General features: G+C 35.1%; 1 protein-coding gene across 1 annotated transcript in view; it reads right to left on the bottom strand.

The window, feature by feature from the left end:
- COL24A1 (collagen type XXIV alpha 1 chain) overlaps positions 1-24,406 on the bottom strand; it is a 365,386-nt gene that overhangs the window by 37,527 nt on the left and 303,453 nt on the right. The window contains exons 48-51 of the mRNA XM_058303231.2: positions 5,737-5,844; positions 4,022-4,129; positions 3,877-3,930; positions 3,239-3,301 (exon numbers count right to left, since the gene is read on the bottom strand). Of these exons, the coding sequence (XP_058159214.1) occupies positions 3,239-3,301; positions 3,877-3,930; positions 4,022-4,129; positions 5,737-5,844 (333 nt within the window). The remainder of the gene's footprint in view (positions 1-3,238; positions 3,302-3,876; positions 3,931-4,021; positions 4,130-5,736; positions 5,845-24,406) is intronic.

Raw genomic sequence — 24,406 nt, 5'->3', positions numbered from 1 at the left:
GCGGTGCTCAGATATGTATTCACCAAGTGCAATGAATGTCTCATGATGATGGAGGAGGTTGTTTTTATAAGGGGAGGAGTGTGGTGAGGGGGGTGGCGGGTATATGGGGACCTCATATTTTTTGAATGTAACATTAAAAAAATAAATAAAGACAAAAAAAAGCCAAAAAAAGTCATTGATTATACACTTTGGATAGATCATAAGGTATGTGAATACATTTCAATAAAACTGCTTAATAAACAAATGAATAATTGCACAAGAATAGCCAGAAAAATCAGCTATGTATAGCAAGGGAAACAGATTGGGAGGTAGGAATTTTCTTGTTTTTTTTTTTTTATTATTATTATTGAAATAATGAAAATGCTTTAATAATGATTGAAGTGATGAATGCCCAACTATGTGATTATACCAAATACCACTGATTGTACACTTTGGATGAACTGTAAGCTTTATTAATATGTATCAATAAAATTGATTTTTAAAAAAAAAAAGTATAGGGGATTCCCATATTACCCCCACCCACCCAGGACAACTAACAAAATGATGATGACCGACAAGCCCCCAAAACAGGGAGAATCTACAACTGCAAGCAGAAACAGTTCCTTTTTTCTGCCCCATAATATCTAAGACCTTCTCAACCTGAAGCAGTCAGAGCAAACATCATCCCAAATTTCTCAAGATTGGGTAAAGTAACAGTTTGACATGGTTATGAATTCTAAAAATAGATATTAGATTATCTTTGTAATCTGGACTGTATCTGGGCATGATTAAGTTATGATTAGGGCTTTGATTGGGCCACATCATTAGGATGTTGTGTCCCCACCCCTTGGTGGGTGGGGACTCACAGATAAAAGGCATGGCAAAGGACAGAGTTGAGGGTTTCTGATGTTGGAGTTTTGATGTTGGAGATTGATGCTAAAGTCTTAAGCTGGAGTCCCAGGAAGTCAGCACACAGAGGAAAGAGAAGCAAGGCCCGGGAAGAGAGGACCTGAGCCAGGAGAAGAACACAGAGGAATAGAGACTGCTCCTTAGACACAGCAGAAACTCCAGGGAGAGAGACAGATCCGTTGACCTGATAGTCTACAGCTGACCTTGTGGAGAGAGGCAAAGCCTCAGAGTCTACAGCTGACCTTGTGGTGAAAACAGAGGGGATGAGCCCAGAGGAACCCAAGAAGCCTGAACCCTCACAGACATTGGCAGCTATCTTGCTCCAACATGTGGAAATAGACTTTGGTGTGGGAAGTAACTTATGCTTTATGGCCTGGTAACTAAGCTCCCACCCCAAATAAGTACCCTTGATAAAAACCAACCAATTTCTGGTATTTTGCATCAGTACCCCTTTGGCTAAATAACACAGGTAATGAACAAACATAAGGAGGTGGGGAGAGTAACCATGGACCAATGTAGGTTTATTATTATTGTAGGCATTATCATGTGGTAACAGAAGAACTTGTAACATTGATAAAAAGATAGTGGTTACCAGACATTAAGAGAGGAGGGGCAGGGATTAATAGGTGGAACATAGAGCATTTTTAGGACATTGGAATTGTTCTGTATGTTACTGTAATACATGCAATATATGACATTTTATATATGTCAAAGCCTGTAAAACTGTACAGTACACAGTGTAAACCATAAACTATAGACCTTTACTAGTAGCAATGCTTTAATTTGGTTAGTCAATTATAATAAATGTACCTCACAGGATTTTTTTATGAGCGTGAAATGAGATGAGGTGCACAAACTGAATGTTAGTTCCCGGTACATAATAGTCTCTTGCTAAATCTTAATTTAGGAATTTTCACCCGTCTCCTAAAAAGACTTAATCAACAGATATCTACTTACAAATAAGTATTTTTTGAGCTAGCTACCAGAATTTTACTATTGGTGAACTGATAAAATTTCTGGACATGCAAAGCAGTATAAGCTCAGACCCAGGGCCAGAATGACAAAGCACTTAGTGACACCGTGCTTAGGACAGGTGCTAGGGAGGCAGCTAATGTCTCTTTGAAATATCAAGAAAGGATTTAATTAACTGAGAACTAAATAAAACAAGAACAAATGGGTTTACTTAATGGGAGAACAATATAAATAAGATCTTAAGTGAAATATTTACTACAGAGATGCCTACCCACATATAATCCACCTGTGGATAATCAAGAACTGGACTTTATATCACATCAACTCTCCACAGTTTTTCAGAAATCAGCAAAATAATTAATAAATTTACACCTAAAGGAATGTTGAGAAAGGTATTTAAACAAACATTTCCCATGACAACACAGCTCTTTGTATTAATGAAAAGAACTTATTGTAAGAGTTAGGGAAGAGGTGCAGGATTTTAGAATTTTGACTTTTCATTTAATATTTTGCACAAGCCAGTCGTTTTCAGCTCTAAAGTTTTTCTTCCTGATTCCTTTCTCCTGCATCTGAACTATTCTCTTCTTCCTTTGCTCTCTCCATCCTTTGCCCTCACAGCTACTGTTAGTCATACACGTTCTACTATTATAGCCAAACCATTGTTTGCAGTTTTATAGCATTCATTGTTTTCTTTTTTCAGTTTTAGAGACCATCTTATCAACTAGGAGAATGTGTTTAGTAAAAGCAAAAACAAAACAAACAAAAAAGCAAAAATCAAACAAAATCAATGACCAGTAACTGCTTGTGGCCTATCTTATTTTTAGTTTCTACAGTTTGCAATTCTAGGCACTGGGCTGCTAATTGGAACTCTTCAAACCCAACCTTCTGCAACTCTTTAAGCAGTGCTCCCTTGGGATACCCCCACCCTCACCTCCCAGCCCTTGGCTGGGAAAACACAGCTATCAGGAAATACTTTTCAAAGTGTGGTCTGAGGAGCTCTGGTTAGACGCAAGCCTCCTTCAGGTGGTGCATGGGGTGGTCTCAGGTTATATTAATGCTTCTAACATGAAACTTTTATGTTTTTATACTTAGTATGAGTTAATAAATATATTATACAGTCTTCACAGCAATTCTGATGATTTTTTAGTAAGTGAAAACTGGGCAAGTATGGAGTGGGTGGCCTAGGGGATTTTTTTGCTCAAATAATATATGAACTAAAAAAGGCTGAGAAACTCTGAATGTGCTCTAGTGAGCTTCTATCTTAAAAGTTATTTTAAGTTATTAAATTGGAGTATAGTAATTTTCAAGTTCTTAACCCGAATCCTACAATAAACAAAGAACCACAATTTCTGAGTAGGTAGAATGCCTTTACGCTTACTCGCTGTCCAACAGGACCATTAGGACCTGATAGTCCAACAATGCCAGCATCTCCCTCAGGACCCTAGAAATACAATAAAAACAAAAAGTCAAAAATTTTTTCTCTATATGAATATTTTACAAATGAAATACTTTTGTACCAGTCTATCAAGAATCAGCTCTTAAAAAATGGAATGTGATAGTTAATTTAATGCATACTGAAGTACTTAGGGGGAAGTGTCTGGTTTACAATTTACTTGGAATTGTACCAAAAGTGAATAGAGAGAAGGAGAAAAAGATGGATAGATGAATAGGTACATGATAAAGTAAGTAGAGTGAAATGTTAATGGTAGAATTTAGGTAATAGGTATACAGATGTTCACTGTTAAATTCTCTCAGATTTTTGGAATGCTTGAAAATTTTCATAATATTTGGAAAAAAGTGATGAGAAGTAACAAAAGCAAATCATGTAATAAAATTGCTAGAACAAGGTATAGTTACATAAGTTTTAAAATTAACATATTCAAAATTCAAATATATAACTGTACAATTAAAATTTTGCAGATTAAAAAATGAAAGTTCAAGTTATTAAATATTGATATTTAAACATCTCTTTTTTTCTAGATAGCTTGAAGACTAACAAAAAATATGCAAACATACTTTAGGACCTGGGAATCCTTGGAAACCCGTCCAACCTTGAACACCATGTTCTCCCTGCAATGTGATAGACATGATAATCATTGTTGTGCAACTGTGGCCTACTCTGCAGAATAAATATTTGTTGAGTTTCTGAGTTGGCACGTACAGGCTGTCCTTTCAGGCCAGTCTTTCCATGTGGTCCTTGATCACCCTGTGCTCCTTGGTGTCCTCTTTTACCTTGCATCCCAGGTTGACCAGGTAGTCCTTGTTCTCCCTATAGAAAGAAAAAAGAAAGGTGATGCCAACTTTAGAACCAAATAATCTCTTGGCTTTTAAATGAAACCCAAAGATGGGCTCATCCTTAGACATAGTACAATACAAGGCACTGGAGAAATCAAATTCTGCAAGTAATATTTAATTATAATGAACAAGAAGAATAGCATAGGGGAAAGATACATCTAGTGACTGTGATGATAACAGGAGGGAAGGGGGACTTACAAAATTAGGAGGAGGAGGATGGGGCTACAGAGAGGATGGTGAGGGTGTGGAGTATGTGGGTGTGTTTATACGTGATACACTTGTATTTTATTCAAATTGACGTTAGTTTGATGTTTTATTCCCTGCCATTCAGAGATAATTCAGCTGTTAGCAGAAATAGTGCAGGCTTCCTGAAGTGTGAACTCTAGTTTTTGCCAAGATTATCTTTTCAACTGTATTTCTATTATCTGCTTCCCAAGGTTTCTCTGACAGAAACTGTCATTTCATTTTAATTCCCTAAAAGTTCATTTTAATGATATACTAACCTGCCTTTATCTTATTTTTTAAAAATCAAGGTTTTTTTCATTTATTTATTTATTTTTTTGCTTTTGAAATGAGAGTTGGAATATTTTCTATACCATTTCTAAAATAAATAGAGTTTAGAGGTAAGTTAATAAAAGATAATGCTTAATAGATTTGGGCCAAATGTTCTTTAAAATTAATAAATTATCTTTTACTGTTTTAATATAAAGCTGTAGCTTTTGGACTTGATAAATATGGATCCTTTTTCATTGCAGAAAATTCACACATAAGAAGTCGGGATCTTTCTGACATATTTTTCCCCCCTTAGCTTTAGCATTTTCTAAGCTGCCTTGGGTTGTAGTGGAAAGGGATATTCATGGTATAAATGTTAACAGAAGGTTCAAACTGGAAACAGTAGGTAGCTAGTTCATCATTTCAGCTGACCCATATGGGTCAGAATAGTTGAACATTTTGTAGAAGTGGAACTATCAAATTAAGGGCAATGATGAGGGTGCCAATGTCTAGACTTTTATAAAGAGCTTTAAAAACTGGACTATCTCTAGATTGTCTGGGTCAATAATGCACTGAGAAATTTCTGAGAGGCCCTGGCTGAAAAATCTATTGACATATGACAATACTCCATGCATGGATTGCTAAAGCATGACTTAATTGCTCTCACTGATTCTGAGAAAAAATGTATACTGTTATCAGATTTATTAATTGGTTCATTTCGTTGAGACATAGAGGAATAGAAATTGGATCTGAGAAAGTATGTATCTGGAAGTAAGTAAGATTTCTCTGTTTTGGATGAGAAGATAGATGACAGAGAAAAATGAACCAGGATGAGTCAAAGACAGCATTTTTTAAAGCATTGCCAGTCCTGGGTTAATGGGCTGTTTTGGCAAATTACAAGAACTGTGGCTATCACGGAAGATGGATATGTCAAGGTCACATACTTTTCTTTGTACCTAATGTGTTTTTACTATTAGCTAAATTTTACTGACAGTTATTAATCTTACCATCTTGTGATCTAGGTATTAAACTCAGAACCAGTGAGGGTGGCCAGTGCTGCTCATCCATCAGAACAAAGCAATAAAGTACCTTTGGGCCCAGAAACCCTGGGCTTCCTGGCAGGCCTGATAAGCCCTTGGCTCCTGTGGGACCTGGAGAACCAGTCAGTCCTGTTCTTCCTGGGCTGCCTCTGATGCCCTAAATAAGAAAGATAAGAAGTAAAAACTGGAGCAGCTCCTAGAAGATCCATGAAGAGGCTGGGTGAGGGTTTGGTGGTTTGGTTTTTTGAAAGGATGCTTGTCAAAACACTGCCCAGGTTTGGGAGTTATCCTGGGCCTCTTTCTCAAACAAGTGAGATGTATAGATAATTTTGTGGAAACACACACTCACCTGAAATCTCTGATTATGATTAATGCGATAATCTTGCATTTTTAAAATAAAAACACTGAGGCAGTACATGGTCTACCTAGTAGTTACTGACATAAGTAGCCTAGGTATGAAGCATATATTTTGTATTGTATTCTTTGTACTGCAATTTGTCTGGTGTCCATGACAACTTTATTAACTTAAGAAGAATATTCTGGGAGTGCACATGACTCAAGTGGTTAAGCTCTTGCTTCCCACGAGAGGTCCTAGGTTTGGTCCCTGGTGTCTCCTAAAAACAAACAACAAGCAAACAAACGAAAAGCCAACTCCGGAGTGATGTGGCTAAGTGCTTGGGAGCCGGCTTCCCACATATGATGTCTCATGGTTCAATCTCCTGTGTTGGTTCAAAAAAAATTGCTATCCATTAAAAAAAAGAGAGAATAATATTCTATTCCTCAACCATGAGTGTTTCAGAAAAGTTACTATAGTTTATGATTGGGAATAAGTTTTTAAGCTAACAATATTTCCTTAAAACCAAGTCTTAGAATAGGGACTGACAAATTATGGCCCATAGGTTAAATCTAGACTGTCACCTATTTTTATACAGCACATGAGCTAAGAATAGTTTTTCATTTTTAATGGTTAAAAAAATCAAGAGAACAGTGTTTCCTGGCATATGAAAATCATATGAACTAAAAAATAGTCTCCATAAAAAGTTTTATTGGAACACAACCAGGCTAATTCAGTATGTATTGTCAAACAGCTGTTATTTATACTACAGTGACATAGTAACAACAAAGACCTCATGTGGCTCTCTCATTGCTTAGCTCTGCAGCTTGATGCACTACACATTGCAGTGATGGAGTTATAATTCAACAGTGTTTTGAGTAGCACATATATCATCTTACTGTGACATTTAAAAAAAAAAAGATTTATTCAATTCTCACCCCCCTCATTGTTTTTGCACTGCTTTCTGTGTCCATTTGCTATGTGTTCTTCTGTGTCTGCTTGCCTTCTCTTTAGGCAGCACTGGGAACAGATCCTGGAACCTTCTGGCATGGGAGAGAGTGCTAAATCTCTGGTGTCACCTTAGTTCCCTGGTCTGCTGTGTCTCTTATTGACTCTCTTTTGTGTCTCTTTTTGTTGTATGATCTTGCTGTGCCAGCACTCCATGGGGGCCAGCTCTCTGCTTGGGCCACTCACTGCACAGGCTAGCCTGCCTTCACCAGGAGGCCCTGGGGATCAAATTCTGGACCTCCTATATGGTGAACAGGAGTCCAATCGCTTGAGCCACATCTGCTTCCCTTACTGTGACATTTTATTTTATTTGTTTTATTACCAGTGCATACCCATCATGTCAAAACAGGAAAAGAAAAGTGGACTGAGAGTGTTGTGCTTTTAAGGTATAGTGGTATATGGATTACTCTGTTATCAAATTATTGCCTTATGTTTATTATGCAGTTTCATTATTGCTGTGCTAAAAGAATACAATATATGCTGACATAACCAAACCAAGTACTAATCACAGGAATACAAGGGCTTTACATAAATTAGAAAATTTAAAAAGAGAAAAATATCTTATCATAGCAGAATTTCTTTGCAAAAATTGAAAATGAGGCTGCATCTAGTTTCTGAGTAGTTCATTTGTTAACCCAGCAAGGAAAGTTGTTTTTGGTTGTAACTCAGTACACTGAAAAGTTGTGCTGAAACCCTAAGGTCAAGTAGCTCTATAAACTTTTCATCCTGTCAAAAATTAAAACAAGAAGTACATATTTGCAGGGGATATATTTTCTGCATTCTAATAGTTCCAGCAGTGTTTTTTGGACCTTGATGCAAGAAATTTGTTTCAAAATCCACTTAATTGCAATTGAGGAGTTTCCACCTAATCTTCAATTGGAAGTGACTAATCTACAATGTAATAAAATGCTAAAGAGCAAAAATCAAGAGAAGGATCTAACAGAATGCTATAAATGCCTTCCAAGTAATGAATATGCTCAATTAAAATCATATGCTCATGAATTATAGTATTTGGCTGTACCTATTAGTGTGAAAAGAATTTCCAAACATGAAATATGTAAAACATGTAAAATTTCGTTACAAATCAACATTAACAGATGAACAGAAGATTTTGATGATAGTGAATATTAACTTTGAACACCAATAAGCTAAATGTTATCCTCCCAAAGAATTCCATTCTTCTCACCAGTAGACTTGTATTCAAAGAATAAGAAAAAGAAAAAAACAACAAAACACACACACACAAAATAAAAATAAAAAATAAAACAAGAAAAAAAAAAGAATTGTATTTGATCAGCATAAAATTTTGAATTTCATCAATAAAAATTTTGTGGAAATTTACTTCCTCTCTTGTTACATAAGCCCCTATGAAATATCCATGATTTTGTCTCTTGCCCTGCAAAGCCTAAAATTTTTAATATTTGACCCTTTACTGAAAAAGTTTGTTGATCCTTGTTCTAGGAGATGATTGATACTTTCTGAGTTGATTCATGGGATACTAAATTGGGTTGTGCAATAGTTCTTCCAAGGATTCAATAAATATTTATTGAATATTGCCTATGTATAAGGGAGGTACCATGGGAAGGCCTTAGGGTAACATAAGTATATAAATAAGATATAGTTCTTAATTTCAAGAAGCTTAAAATTAAGTGAAAAGAGAATGAAATATATAAATAATTATAATGAAGGTAAAAACATCAAAAAAATGCTAGATGAGAAGAGAGATATAAAGAAATAAGTTACTTCTGGTGGTAATCAGAAAAGGACTCACTGAGCAGATAGGAGCAGAACTGGCTCACAGGATAAAGTGATTGCCCTTAAACGCAAAAATGAGGTAGGAGAGACAATTTGGCTCAAGATAGGCTAGAGTCATTTCTGTGGAAGGCCTGATTGAGAGAATGATATTTAAACAGCAAAGCCAATTTTGACTTCAACACCAAGACATTTTTTTCTTTTTATTCAAATAACATTATTTCCTCTGTATTGTGTCAATATATATCTTTTTATTCTCTTAAAAATTCAATATTCTTTAAAAATGACCTTTTCTAGAGTAGATTTTCTTCATGACCCCAAATTAAAATGATGAAGAAGAATTTATTTTATATCCACTAGGTGCCATGTACTGCTGGATGCTTATAGGGGACTACCTAAAGGATATAAGTTCACATTCCTTACCTTGACTATTAAGCCTTTTTTTTGGTCCAATCTATCTCAACCACTGTATTTCGCACCAATTCTCTGTATTAGTGGCTTGGATTCTGGATGCGCCTTCTAATCCAACTTTATTGCCATAAGAATTATATTTCATAATAAATACTGGTGAGTAAAATCCTCCCAAGAACCACCACTACCTAAAGGATTAAGATAAATATCTTAATTTCAGCATTGAAGATCTGACCTAAACTGTCATTACTAAAGCTAGCTGTGATTATAGCCCTTCATGAACCGAATATGGCCATTTTGAACTCCTCAAAAGATGGACTGTACTTTCTTATCTCTGTACTTTCACTCAAAATGTGCTCTCCATTTGAAAAACATCTCTCTCTCCTCTCTTTATCTGCACTTTTGCTTTAAAGATTAAATCTAAATTCTGTCTCTTACTGTGAATTAAGTACTTTTCTAGGTATTAGGGACTCAGTGGTGAACAAATCTAAGCCCTGAAGTGAGCTTATAGTCTGAGGTTCTACAGCTAAAACACAGCTTGAAAGCTACTGGTTTAGATTAACCAATATTATTCTAATTTACAGTTGATAAAAATAGGCCTATGAACTGTGGTTAACAGTACCAATATGAGACCATTCTTCTCATGAACTATAACAAATGTATAGTATTAATACAGGTTGTTAATAATTGGGTGGAGTGGGGGAAAATACACCAAATGTAAAATATGGGCTATTATAGTTAGTAAGTTTGTACACGTTTCATAACTATGCAAGGTATTGGTGGGGGGGATGAGGTATGGGAGCACTGTACAATGATATGCATGTTTGTTTTGTTGGTTCATTCCTTTTACTATATACTTTTTGTTTATGTATGTTCATATATGAATGATATACTTCAATAAAATTTTATTTAAAAAAAATAGGCCCATGAAAGTGAAGTAATGTATCTTTACACAAAAAGTTATGAAATGGCAGAGCCACTGATTATAAAATTTGTGCAGAGGTAAGACATTTTAGTGATAGGGAATGTACAAACTCTGCCTTTTTAGAAATGTGTGAAATATTCAAAGCAGACAATGTGATAAATTATTGAATTACATTTCTAATAGAGGAAACTGGAGAATTACTAATTGACTCTCAATTTTGACCAATAAGGTAGAAAAGACTGGCAAAAGAGAATGAGATGATATAATATGTATTCACTGTATTTTTGAGAATATTCAATCTTGCTAAAGAAGAAAACAAATGGGATAAATAAAATGGATGTTTTATGCATAGGTAAGTAACCTAATAACCTATAAAAAATAAAGAAGTTGATCATATAAATATTTCTTTTTATGGGTAAACATAAATAGAAAAGGACTGAAGGACCATGTACACAGTAAATATTCATGAGGCAATAACTATTCATGATATACTAAAATACATGAGGCATATGAGGCTTTTAATATTCCTTTGGTCTTAAATAGGCCACCCTCTGGTAACACTCATTCTGGCTCCATATGTTCTCTGCCAGATAAAATCCATAATAAATCATCAGAATAATTGTCATGATGCAGCTGTGGCCAGCTGTATCTGTCCCTGTGCCTCTCTAATAAATATGTATCATTCTTTCTGGGCACCTTCTGCTTTTAGGGCCCTTTGCTTACACCTTAACTCAGTTCTAATAAACTGCACCATTCCTGGGGAAGACGTAACAGAAAGAAATTGGAGATGGAGATGGAGATGGAGACGGAGATGGAGGGAGAGAGGCTGGGAAGGAGGGAGAGAGATCCACATTTTATAACAGAACTCAGGTGGTATGATTCTCTATCCACTCTACTTGCACTTCATTCTGAGTGTATTAACCTATGTCTCTTTCACCTTGCTTCTTACTGTGTTTTATATTGATTTAATTTAGTCTGTGAACCTTTTTGTTTCATACCCCTGGGATAGTTTGTTTGACGGCATACTTTCCATGTGACTGATGAGAATCCTGGGTTCATGAGATGGGTGCCATTTTAGAGCTCATCAATGCAAAGGAAAGGAAAGCCAATCATAGTCATTTGAGATTTTGGGTATCAAATTTCAAAAACATTTGGAGAAGACACAGGTGTTATACCAATGGCCAGGCCTCTAATGTCAATATAACTACAGAAAAGGGAAATTTTACAAACAAAATTTTGATGAATAGCTTCCCTCCTCCAATAAGGAAAGGTGAAAGAACCTAAAGAAACTATAGTCCACAGGAAAAGCAAACTTTAACATTTCCAATAGGAAAGACGTAAGGAAGTCATGTGAGCAAGGGGAAAAAAAAGCCTTATTTACAACAACAAAGTAACATCAGAGTTAAACTAGGTGAAAAGTTAAGTTGCAGAATGTAGATTAATATAAGAATTTCTGCCAAAACTGTAGTGGGCTATCTTGCAAGGTAGAGAATCCCCTATCCCTGGATGTAATATAGAAGTAATGGATGTTGTAGAGAGATGGCATGCATCTTTGTAGCAGATTGTCCAAGATGATTTTAAGATACCTCAAGATACCATAATTCTAAAATAGTATCACTTCATTTGTAATTCTACAGTTTTTAAGACCTTTATTCTCTGATAGAAAAAAAAAAGTATCTTTGGGTGAGACTTGGACAAGCGACATTCGAATATTATTGAACACTTCTAACTTCTGGCTGAGAATAAATAAGGACAGTAAGACTAGTCCTTAGGGTTAACTATGTACCAGAAACTTCATTTTACTTGAAATACTATCAGACATTTAATCCACTACAGTGAATATGCTCCAAGTCATTTACTGTTCAAGTTAGTTTCTTTAACAGAGAGAAATTTGAGAATAGTAGCAGAGTGTTCTGTACAAAGTTCCAAACAATGTTTCATACAAATAGAGAACAAACATTTCTGATTATGAATACACAGATGGATGATTAATTTTGCTTTCAAGAGAAACAGATGCGAATCCCTAGGCATTTCTTCAAGTGTTTTCTAAACAATTTGTTGAAAACCAATCAACAAAGGGTAGGTTGTTCTGAGGAAATTTTAAAAAGCAAATAAGACCTCAATTATTATTAATTTGTTCAAAGATATGGAACCAATGAACGATTTACCTGAGTCTTAAAAATGTTAATATTATGGTCAGTGATAAGAATGCATGATTTCTCAAGGCCAGAGACCTCCATTATTCTTAGAAAGGAGTCAGTCTCCTTGCTGAAAATCCTTTTGACCATGGCAAGAAAATGTTGTTAATTTTGATGGTCCTGAAACTAAAAACTGTAAAAGCCTTTGGACTCTTAGAAAACAAGTACTTGGATCAGTAATTACAATGAGTTACTTTTTATTGAATGCCTTCTATATGTCAGAAACGTACTAGACATTATAGTTACATTATTTTATTTACTCTGATATTAGTTAAGGAAAAAAAGAGAGTTGCTTTTCCCTTTAACTTCTCTATGGGAAAAGGAAGGATTAGTTTAGGTATATTCTGCCCTCATTCTGAACTGAATGGAAAGCTCTATGAAAGAAAACATGGTATACATTTAGATGCCAGACACAAGAGACAGATTTTGGAACTAAGATGATTGCTGTGTGTGTAGAAATGAAACATATCAAAGAGACTTGTCACTCTGCTTGTTATTTCCCTCCCCTTGGTTTAGCTGTCTTATTCTCATTAGGAGATTAAAATAAATATATTAGGGGATAAGTAAGAAAGAAATAAAAAGTGTTAAATCTGGACCACAATAGATGCATATTTTAAAGAGAATTAACAAGTAATACTCTCTTTAAAATTATCTTGAGTGGAAAGTTAAGTATAGAATTACCATATGACCCCATTACTAAGGATATATCCAAAAGAAGTGAAAGCAGGGATTTGAACAGATATTCGCACACCAATGTTCATAGCTGCATTAGTCACAATTTCGAAAAGATGGAAGGAACTCAAGTGTCCATTAAAAGATGGACAAAATGGCCCAATGGTTAGGGCGTCCGTCTACCACATGGGAGGTCTGTGGTTCAAACCCCGGGTCTCCTTGACCCGTGTGGAGCTGGCCCACGTGCAGTGCTGATGCGCGCAAGGAGTGCCGTGCCACCCAGGGGTGTCCCCGCGCAGGGGAGCCCCACGCGCGCCTGGTAAGGAGTGTTGCCCAGTGCAAAAGAAAAGTTCAGCCTGCCCAGGAATGGTGCCGCACACACGGAGAGCTAACACAACAAGATGACGCAACAAAAAAAGAAACACAGATTCCCGTGCCGCTGACAACAACAGAAGCGGACAAGGAACATGCAGCAAAATAGACAGAGGACAACTGGGGTGGGGGAGGGGGTGGAGAAGGGGAGAGAAATAAATAAATCAGTCTTAAAGAAAAAAAAAAGATGGACAAAATGGGATATATGCATGCAATGAAATATTCAGCTGTGAAAAGGAATGTAGTTCAGATACAAGCAATAACATGGATGAACCCTGAAGACATCTCATTGAGTGAAGTAAGTCAGACACAAAAAGACAAATATTGTATGATCTTACCGATGTGAAATAATTAGAATGAGCAAATTCACAGAATCACAAACTAGAATCGAGTTACCAGGGGCTGGGGTGATGGTAAGACATGGGGATTTATTGCTTAATTGGTACAGAATTTGTTTGTGGTGATGGAAAGGTTTTGGTAATGGATGGTAGTGATTTGTGGTTCAAAGAGGAAGTTTTAAGTTGCATATATGTTACTAGATTAAAAATGAAAAAAACCCATAGGACTGTAGAACACAAACAGTGGATCCTATTAGTAAACTATGGGCTACAGTTAAGAGTGTAATTATTAACAATATTTTATCAATTGTAACAAATGTACTACACTATGCAAAGTGTTAAAAGGAGGGAAAACTGTGTGTGAGGGGGTGTATGGGGGAATTGTATTTTCTGCAGGATTTTTTTTTTGTTGTTAACCTATAACTTCTTTAATAAAATAATTACCTTGAATGAAGTTATAAATATTTGTAATGTTAATTTCATTGATTTCTCAACAATAGAACCTAAATTTAAAAAGACACTAAACTTCAAAGCAGTTGATCTTTTTCTTTAAAGTACTATCTTGAAAATTTTCTAGGGAAACAGTTTTTGCTTTCCTCACTGCTATGTACCCTATATCTACATAACACTATGTTATGTAGTTATTAAATGTATGAGAAATTAGTAATAGAAATTAATTTACCTTCTATAGTACAAATAAAATAAATATGAGCCCTGAAATTGCTTTTGCATTATTAGGCAACATAATACTGTATTTTTTGTTAAGTCAGCAAACCAATGAGTTGTAAAGTAATACTTTGCTTCCTTTACTCCAAGCAACCAAAAACACTTCTGTTTAATGAGGAATTTATATATATTTTTTGGTTAACTAAATATACTACTCCTTGGAAAGAATTAGGTGTTTAAAAATATGTATGCTAGTAATTATTAGGTGATTATATGTAAGACTGTATTATACATAAATGATGTAACATTCATAACATTTTCCTACAGTACCAATCATAAGTAACGTGGCCAACTCCTTGAAATTAGATTTATTAATGAGCTACATAAAAAGTTAGGAGTTTCGTTTTGAGTTCCTAAAAATATTAAAGCTCATGAGACTGATAGCTCAGTTGAGTCTTAGGGTAGTGAAGAAAAGGTCTGCTTGACTTAGGTACTTTCCCAAGAGTACACAAAACTAAACTCTTGCTCAGCCTTAAAGAATATAGGTATTTCAACACTGTATTACCTCCCAGAAACTATTCCCACATTTCCTATTAAAACAATTGCTGGTTTATCAGTTTTCCAAAATTGTACAAATGCCACTATAATATTGGAATATGAAATCTCCTCTACTTAGGTCTCAATAAACATTCATAAAATTAATAGGGACTGAAAGAAGATATTTTATCTATACTTTGGCTCTTATGCTTGTCTAGGTTCACACCACTGTGAAGAAATAAGTGCCCATCCTTTTATTTAAAAAATAAGTACTTTACATAGTTATAGCCACTCTACTTTACTGGATCTTCCAATAACCATGTGGGCATGCCAAACTCTTTTCCTGACTGCAGGTTTCTTCATTTTGGTTTCTTCTATGTGCATGCTCTTCTTCAGTTCTTTGTATATCTGACTCAGTCTTACTTTCAATCTCAGCTCAAGTATAACCTCCTCAGTGAGTCCTCTCCAGTCAACCCTATTTGTTTCTTTCATAGCACTTATCATAATTTGGAATGACCTTCTTTTATTCCTTCCTTCCTCCTTCCCTCCCTTCCTTCCTTCCCATTCTCTCCTTTCCTTACTTCTTTCCTTGTCTTTCTTGTCTAATACCCAGTTATTATATTGATCCTTATGAATTGTGGTTATTTTTGGTAAAAATGGTCAAATGCCAGCAATTTCTTATGACTCAACTTAATAGAATATATGTTCCATGAGGACAGTTCCTTGCCTATCTTTGTTCACTGCTATAAATTCCCTAAGTACTGGACAATGTGAGCACTAAACAATTTGTTGAATGAATGTTAGCATACCATGAATACTTCTTATTATGGAATGATAATAATCACTCAATAAATGCATGTACTGTGCTATGGTCTTTAATTCTCATTTGATTGTTTGTAAAAATTATATGAGTTAGGTATTATTGCATTCACTTTTTAGATAATGAGTAAGACTTTAAGTAGCTAACACATCTTATTTTAAACCCAAGTCTCCAAAGTCTTATAGTTACTATGAAAAGAAATATATTCCTCAGATATTTATCGATCTTCTTCTATGGGCCTGGTAGTGTGCTAGGTGCTAGGGATACAAAAGTGAATAAAACACAGTCCCTATTCTATAGAGTTTCAGTATTTTGGGGGAGAAAGATATGAAGAGATGTAATTACACCCATATGACCCATGTTCTGATGGAGGCAATGCATGTTCCAAGAAGGCACATGCTTAACCCTGTCTGGGGAGTCCAAGGAAGAATGCATGAAGGAAGTGACACTTCAACTAAGTCCTGAAAGATCAAGAAGTTGTTCATCATAAAATCAGAAAGACAGAAGAGTTTTCCAAGCAGAGGTAATAAAGTACAAGTGTAAAGGCATGAAAGTGAGGAAAATTTGCGGAGATGTTAACTAAACATATCTGAAGTTGTGGAACATAGTGGTTAGGAACATGGGCTATGGAACCAGATTGCCTAGTTTTTAATTTTGGCTCTATTACTTATTGTCTGTGTGACTTTGGGCAAGTTACTTAGTCCCTCAGAGTCTCAGCTTCTTCTGTAAACTGGGAATAATAGCTCTATCTACTTCACTGGATTTTTGTGAGGATAAAATGACAATACATATTCAGCACTTAGAACAGTGGCTGGCATATAGTAAGCACATAGTTAGCTATTACTATGATTCAAATACACATTCAATGTGATTCAAATGCACTACCAGGAGAAAGGCAAAATGCTAGATGGTAAATGTACACAGAGGATAGATCATGAAGGAACACTTCCATTAAGAGTTTGAACTGACTGAGAGTCATGAAAGTTTCAAGCAGGAAAGTTAAATTCTTTAGCAAATATTTCCTTTAGTTGGTAATATGTAGTCAAATACACTGAATTTTGTCTCCTCTGAAAGAGTTCCTAATCAGCAGAAAATGGGCCAAAACAAATAGCAGGAGAGGGAAGAGGGAGAAGGTAGCAATCAGGATAAATAATAAGTGGACAATAAGCCTCTTAAAAATCAAGAGTGGCAGGATTTACTGAATGTAGATCTGGTTGATGCAAGTATGTTTCTTTCTCCAAAATACTGTTAAGCAGGATAATGTATTTTTTTAGAAATAGAAGTTTCTTTAGTATATGACTAGCTCACAGACTAGCAAACATACAGCCCAGATGGGTGGCAGGGCTCTTCTTATTCCTAATAGAGGTTTCCATGGTGGCCTTTCTGCTTGGATTATAAATGGTCTGATGAAGTGAGTTTTTCCTTCTTACACTGGATACAATTCACAAATGGAAAACTCAAAATTTTCAATGTTCTTTTGGGATAAGCATCTCATTTCAGACAACCCTTAAGTTTGTGTTCACCAGACAAACAGCAAAGTCAAGATTAAAAAGCCTTGATTTGTCTAAGTCATTTTGTTTCTTTCCCTTCCTTCCAACAACCAGTTTTATAGGTTGCAGGAATAAAAATAAGACTGGTAAGCCTTCGTTTTGATGACAAATGGATTTATGATCTCTGAAGGGAAAACATGTTTTCCTTTTTTCATAAATGATGGAGGTAATATGCTTGTACAGAAGTCCAACTCAATGAAAACAGAATGGTAGACTCATTTACTACAGATGTGCTAAGCTGACTGGCCTTAAAGCATTCATTTGTACAGAAGGAAATTCACACCTGGCAATTGTGGGCCTCCTCAATACTGTCCTTCAGCTACAGTCACATGACCTTGAAAAAAACACTGAAATTACAGAATGAATATGCCAGGAATTCTTTAACTCCTTGGCCACATCAAAACAAGAGAGGACATTGTTCAGGAAAATCAGGCAATTGCATAATGCTAGAAATCACAGAATAAATATTATCCTCATGGAAAAATCCAACAGTCTTTAAAGGTAAGCCAAGAAACACCATGGTGCTATGATTTAAAAAAAAGACCAATGGAAAGATGTCCTTTTCCCTGGTTGAAAATATTCCAGGGAACCTGTTAGTGTTTAGAAACTGTATTACTTGTTCTAAAGTAGATTTCCTATTATCAAAGCAGTTTCAGAAATAATTCTTTTAGAATTCACAGTTCCTAATGACTGGTTGAGTTTTTTCTGCCTAATTTCAGTTGAACAACAAACTAATTCCCTAAAAGGCATAATCATTCTAGCTTCATATCAAATATATCAAGAGCAGAGAGATTTTTAGAAAATATTTCCATATTCATAAATACCAGCAACATATGCAGACCCTGGGGTTACAAAGCAATCCTCAAGGGAAAATTGTTTCATTTTGATAGATATGAAAAATTTCAACACTTATAACTGCTTGATATCCTAAGCATGGGTATAAAATCCTTCTAACTTATTCTTCAAAAATGCTAAAAAAGTAGCAGCTGATGGTTTATAATTGGATATCCAATTGCTTACTAATGACAATACTGAATACTGTTCAACTTTGTGGTCCTGGAAGACAAACTATAGCACAATACATTATTATAATTCATTAAGTTTCTTTCTTCACAAAATTCAATGAGCTTTGCATATTAGTCATATATAAAGGGCATGCTCCTTAGAATATTTAAAAATTGTCTCCCAACTGGAAATACAATAACTTAGGCAGTGAAGCCAGAATATGTTTTGTTGTTTGACCAAATCAACACTCACATTCTCCTTTCCCTGTGTCTTCAACTTCTCCATCTCTGTTAGGTCATTTCTGATGAGCATTTAATATGGTCCAGTTTCTCTGGACCATATTTAAATAACTTTCTACCTGATCTCAGTTTCCTCTCTAGTTCTGGCCTTCATTGCCAAATTTATGAATCGAATTGTATGGATCTCTGTATTTTATCACCATCCACTCTCCTCAAGCACTCCAATCCTGTTTCTCTTCCTACTAATCAATTTAAATGGTTCTTGTTAATGTTACCAATGACTTTTATGTGCTAAAATACAATGACTGTAACTTCATCTCTTTAGATTTCTGTATTAGTCAGGGTCCTTATTTGCAAACAGTGGAAACTAACTCTAGATGATTTAAAGTAGAAAACTTATCGAAAAGATATTTGGTAGCTCAAATAATCACAAACCTGGAGAACCAGGTTTGGAAAACCAGTAGAATTAAAGGGAGGTTTGGCAACTAGAATTTGGATTCTGTAGCTTGTACTACCCTTGCTGTTGGACAATGGGACACTTTGATGACATTATTGTCACTCCAGAAACTGGGTGCTAAATGCTACTGCCATTGTTGCTGGAACAGAATCTCTACTGTTTATGTTTCTTTGTGTCATCAACCCCAAATTTGAAGACCCAGGTGAGTATATCTGATTAGTCATGCCTAGGTCATGGGCCTACATCTTTGTTTTAAGGAGGGACTGTAGGTAAGAGCCTGAAATCTTTGACTGCTATAGTGCAAAATAGCCTCCCATCAAGAATCATATAGAGAGTAATTTCTAAACATCAAAATGGAGGCAAGCACAAAAGCTAGTAAACAAAAATAAATGAGAAAAAATGGAGGTAATATGTTGAGCTGCTTAAAAAAAAAGTAAAAATACTAAAAAAAGACAAATGTCTAACAAAGTCTCAGAAGTCACAGGACTATTATATATAGTTGATGGCTTCCTTCATTTTGAAATACTCTTTCCTAAATTTCCATGAAACTATTCCTTTTTGGTCTGCTTTTTAGTCTGTTCTTCATCCTTAACCTGACTTCTAAGTGTCAGGATTCCTCACAGATTGGTTCTGGACATTTTTCCCAGTGTTTACTTACTATAAATGCCTATTTTTCTTCATTTGCTCCTCAGAGCTATTGACTGCCCTTCTCTTTCTTGTATTTGCCCTGAGAATCTGACCTGCATGGACTGCAACATCTTGGTTCTCTTGTTCTGTTTCTTCCAAAAAACTTGAATATTATTCAAATTTTGCCACAGTACCAAAGTCAGATGAAGATACCACAAGTATAGAAAATTACAGACTGATATCCCTTATGAACATAGGTGCAAACAACCTCAATAGAATATTAGCACATTAAAACAATTATATACCATCACCAGGCGGGATTTATCCCAGGTATGTAAGGCTGGTTCAATAAAATAAAATGCATATTAATGTAATATATTATATTGACAGAACAAGAAAAAAACACATGATTATCTTAATTGATGTAGAGAAAGAATTTGACAAAATCCATCACTCCTTCTTAATTAAAAAAACACTTGAAAAAACTAGGAATAGGAGGAAACTTCCTCAATATGATAAGGGGCATATAGAAAAATCCACCACTAACATCCTACTCAATAATGAAAGACTGAAAGCTTTCCCTCTAAGATCAGTAACAATACAAAGATACCCACTATCACAACTGTTACTTGATATAGCACTGGACGTTCTATCCAGAGCAATTAGGCATGAAAAGGAAACAAAAGAAATCTGAATTGGGAAGGATGAATTAAAATTTTCCCTATTTGCACATGGCATGATCTTATATACAGAAAATCCTGAAGAATCCACTATAAAGCTGCTAGTGCTAATAAATAAATTCAGCACAGTGGAAGAACACAGAATCAATGTGCAAAAATAAGTAGTGTTCTGATACATTAGTAATGTACAATGTGAAGAGGAAATCAAGAAAAAAAATTTTATTTCCAACAGCAACTAAAAGAATAAAATATGTAGTAATAAATTTGATCAAGGATGTATAGAACTTGTCCGTGAAAAACTAAAAAACATTGCTAAAAGTATTCAAAGAAGACCAAAACAAATGGAAGGACATTGTGTTCATGAATTAATAGATGAAATATTATTAAGATGTCAGTTCTACCTAGATCGATGTATAGATTCAACTTAATACCAATAAAAATTCCAACAGCCTTCTTTTCAGAAATGGAAAAGCTAATCATCAATTTTATATGGAAGGGTGAAGTGCCCCAAATAGCCATTACCACCTTGAAAAAGAAGAGCAAGGAAAGGAGGACTCACACATCCTGATCTCAAAACCGATTACAAGGCTACAATAATCAAAACAGCATGGTCCTGCCATAAGGACAGACATTTAGACCAATGAAGTCAAATGAAGAGTTCAGAAATAAACCCTCACATTTGTAGTCAATTTATTTCCCCCCCATTTTTAATGTGTATAAATATATTTTAAATTAGAAGTTGTGAGCCTATGAAACAATTATTTATAACATGCAGAATTCTCATACATCACCCTTCCACCAATACCTTGCATTGTTGTGGAACATTTGTTATGGATAATGATAGAAAGTCATCAAAATATTACTACTAACTATGGTCCATAGCTTACATTTTGGTATATTTTTTCCATACACTTCCATATTATTAACACTATGTATTAGAATTGTATATTTGTTATAGTTCATGAGAGAACACTGTCAAATTTGTACTGTTAACCACAATCCATCTTCCACCACATGGTTCATTGCATTATGTCGCCCCATGCCTTGTATATTCTATCCAAAGTGTACCTCAGGGGCTCTCACTTTCATCACAGAATTGTGCAGTGACTGCTCCAGTGAATATTTGAAGGTTCTCCTTAGTCAAAGAGAAAAATATCCCATACTCCTCAGGATATTATAAGAGGATACTATGAAAAACTATATGCCAACAAACTAGACAACATTGATGAAATGGACAAAATTTCTGGAAGTATGTGAACAAACCATACTGACCCTAGGAAAAAAATAGAAGACCTCAAGAAACCAATAACAAGAAATTGAAAGTCATCAAAAATCTCCCCCAAATAGAAAATCCAGGACCAGACAGCTTAACAGAAGAGTTCTACCTATCATTTCAAGATCAAATACCAATTTTGCTCAAACTCTTCCAAAAAATTGGAACAGGAAGTAATGCTCCCAAACTCATTCTATGAAGCTAACATCACCCCAATAGCACAGTCAAATAAAGATATTATGAACAAGAAAATTATAGACCAATTTCTTTAAAGAATATGGATGCAAAATAATTGCCAATGAAATCCAAAACTCATTAGAAATTACATGACATGATTAAGTGGGCTTTATAATAGGTGATGCAAGGGTGGTTCAACATAAGAAAATCAATCAGTGTAATACATGATATTAATAAATTTAAGAAGAAAAATCACATGATCATTTTGATTGATGCAGAAAAGGCATTTGACAAAATACAACATCCTTTCTTGATAAAAACGCTCCAGTAGATAGCAATCAAAGGAAACTTTCTCAACATGATAAAGGGCATATTTGAAAAATCCAAAGCAAACATTGTATTTAATGGTGAAAGACTTTCCCACTGAGATTAGGAAAAAGACAAGGATGCCCATTCTCCCCAGTGCTATTCAATATTGTGTTAGAAATTCTAGCTAGAGCAATTAGACAAGAAAAAGAAATAAAAAGGCACTGAAATAGGAAAAGAAGTAAAACTTTTTATATTCTTTGGTGATATGATCCTATATTTAGAAAATCCTGAAAAATCCACAACAAAACTATTAAAACTTATAGACAAGTTCAGAAAAGTGGTGGGATACAAGATTAATACAGAAAAATCAACAGCATTATTACACACTACTACTGAGAAATCTGAGGAAGAAGTCAGAAAAAAAAATCCATTACAATAGCAACTGTGGCAGTTTGAGAGTATTTTATGAATCCCAAAAAAAGAAAGATTATGTTTGTAAACTAATCTTTTCCTCTGGGTGTAATATTCTTTGGCTACAGTAAATTCAGCTGAGGGGCCTTTCATTAGATTACTTGAGAAGAGTGCTTTAGGGTTTTTGATTAGACTATGTCAGTGGGTGTGACTCAACTTGAGTCTCTGGCCCATAGCTGGGCCTAATATAAAGGGAGACACAGAGACACAGAAGAAAAAAGAAGGCCAGCATATTTGATTCTGCATCTCCAATGTAAGAGAAAAGGTTGCTTAAGTATGACTCCCCAAGAAGCTGGGCCCACAGAGCAGCTCAAAGGAGAAGGTGAACCCAGAGGGGAAGGCTGAAACCTCAGCAGAGATCAGCAGCCATCTGCTTCACCACACTTAACATCATATCCCAAGGCGGAGAGGTTGAAAGCTTTCCTTTTAAGATGAGGAACAAGACAAGAATGCCCACTGTCATCACTGTTAGTCAGCATTGTCCTAGAAGTTAAAGGTAGAGCAAATAGGCAAGAAAAAGAATAAAAGGCATCTAGATTGGAAAAAAGGAACTAAAACTCTCACTATTCACACCTGACATAATTCTATATTTAGAAAATTCCAAAATATCTACAACAAAGCTATTAGAGCTAATAAATTAGTTCAGCAAAGAGGCAGGATACAAGATCAACACACGAAAATCAGTAGCGCTTATAAACATCAGTAATGAGAAAGCTGAGGAGGAAGTCAAGAAAAAAAAATTCCATTTACAATAGTAACAAAAAGACTCAAATATCTAGGAATTAATATAATCGGGAATGTAAAGGATCTGTATTCAGAAAACTATAAAACACTGCTCATGGATGGGAAGACTTTACATCATGAAGAGGTCTATTCTACCCAAACTGATTGATAGATTCAATGCACTACCAATCAAAATCTCAACAGCCGACTTTACAGAAATAGAAAAGGCAATTACCAAATTTATTTGGGAGGGAAAGAGTTCCTGAAGAGCCAAAAAAATCTTTAAAAAGAAAAGCAAAGTTGGTGGACTCATACTTTCTGACCTTGAAAGGTATTATAAAGCTAAAGTGGTGAAAACAGCATGTTAATGGCATAAAGATGGACACATTGAACAAATGAATCAAATTTAGAGTTCAGAAATAGACCCTCACCTCTAGGGTCAAATGATTTTTGATAAGCCTCCCAAGCCCACCTTTCTGGGACAGACCAGTCTCTCAAAAAATGGTGCTGGGAGAACTGGATATCCATAACCAAAAGAATGAAAGAAAACCCCTATCTCACTCCCCATACAAATGGATCAAAGACCTGAACATAAAAGCCAGGACTATGAAACTTCTAGAAGATAATGTAGGGAAACATCTACAAGATCTTATAGTAGGTGGGGGTATCTTAAACCTTACACCCAAAGCACAAGCAATTAAAGAAAAAATAGATTAATGGGATCCCCTCAAAATTAACATTGCTGTACCTCAAATGACTTCTTAAAAATTTTTATTTTATTTTTTAATTACCTTTTTTTTAAAAGTTAATAGATCACACAAAATCAAATGACTTTGTGAAGAGGGTAAAAATACAGACTACTCAATGGGAGAAAATATTTGGAAATCACAACATCAAATAAGGGTCTAATATCCATGATATATTAAGAGATCTCACAATTCAATAATAAAAAGACAAATGACCTGATTAAAGTCTATTTGATGGTTCCTAAGAAAGTTAGATATAGATCTACCATGTGACCCGATAATACCTCTATTAGGTATATACCCAGAAGAACTGAGAGCAGTGACATGAACAGACATCTGCACATCAATGTTCATAGTGACATTATGTACAATTGCCAAAAAATGGAAACAACCCAGGTATCTATCAGCTGATGAATGGATAAACAATCT

The sequence above is a fragment of the Dasypus novemcinctus genome, chromosome 9 (genome assembly GCF_030445035.2).
Source record: "Dasypus novemcinctus isolate mDasNov1 chromosome 9, mDasNov1.1.hap2, whole genome shotgun sequence".
Taxonomy (NCBI): Eukaryota; Metazoa; Chordata; class Mammalia; order Cingulata; family Dasypodidae; genus Dasypus; species Dasypus novemcinctus.
The sequence above is the reverse complement of the archived record's forward strand: the minus strand, read 5'-3'. Positions and strand labels throughout refer to the sequence as shown.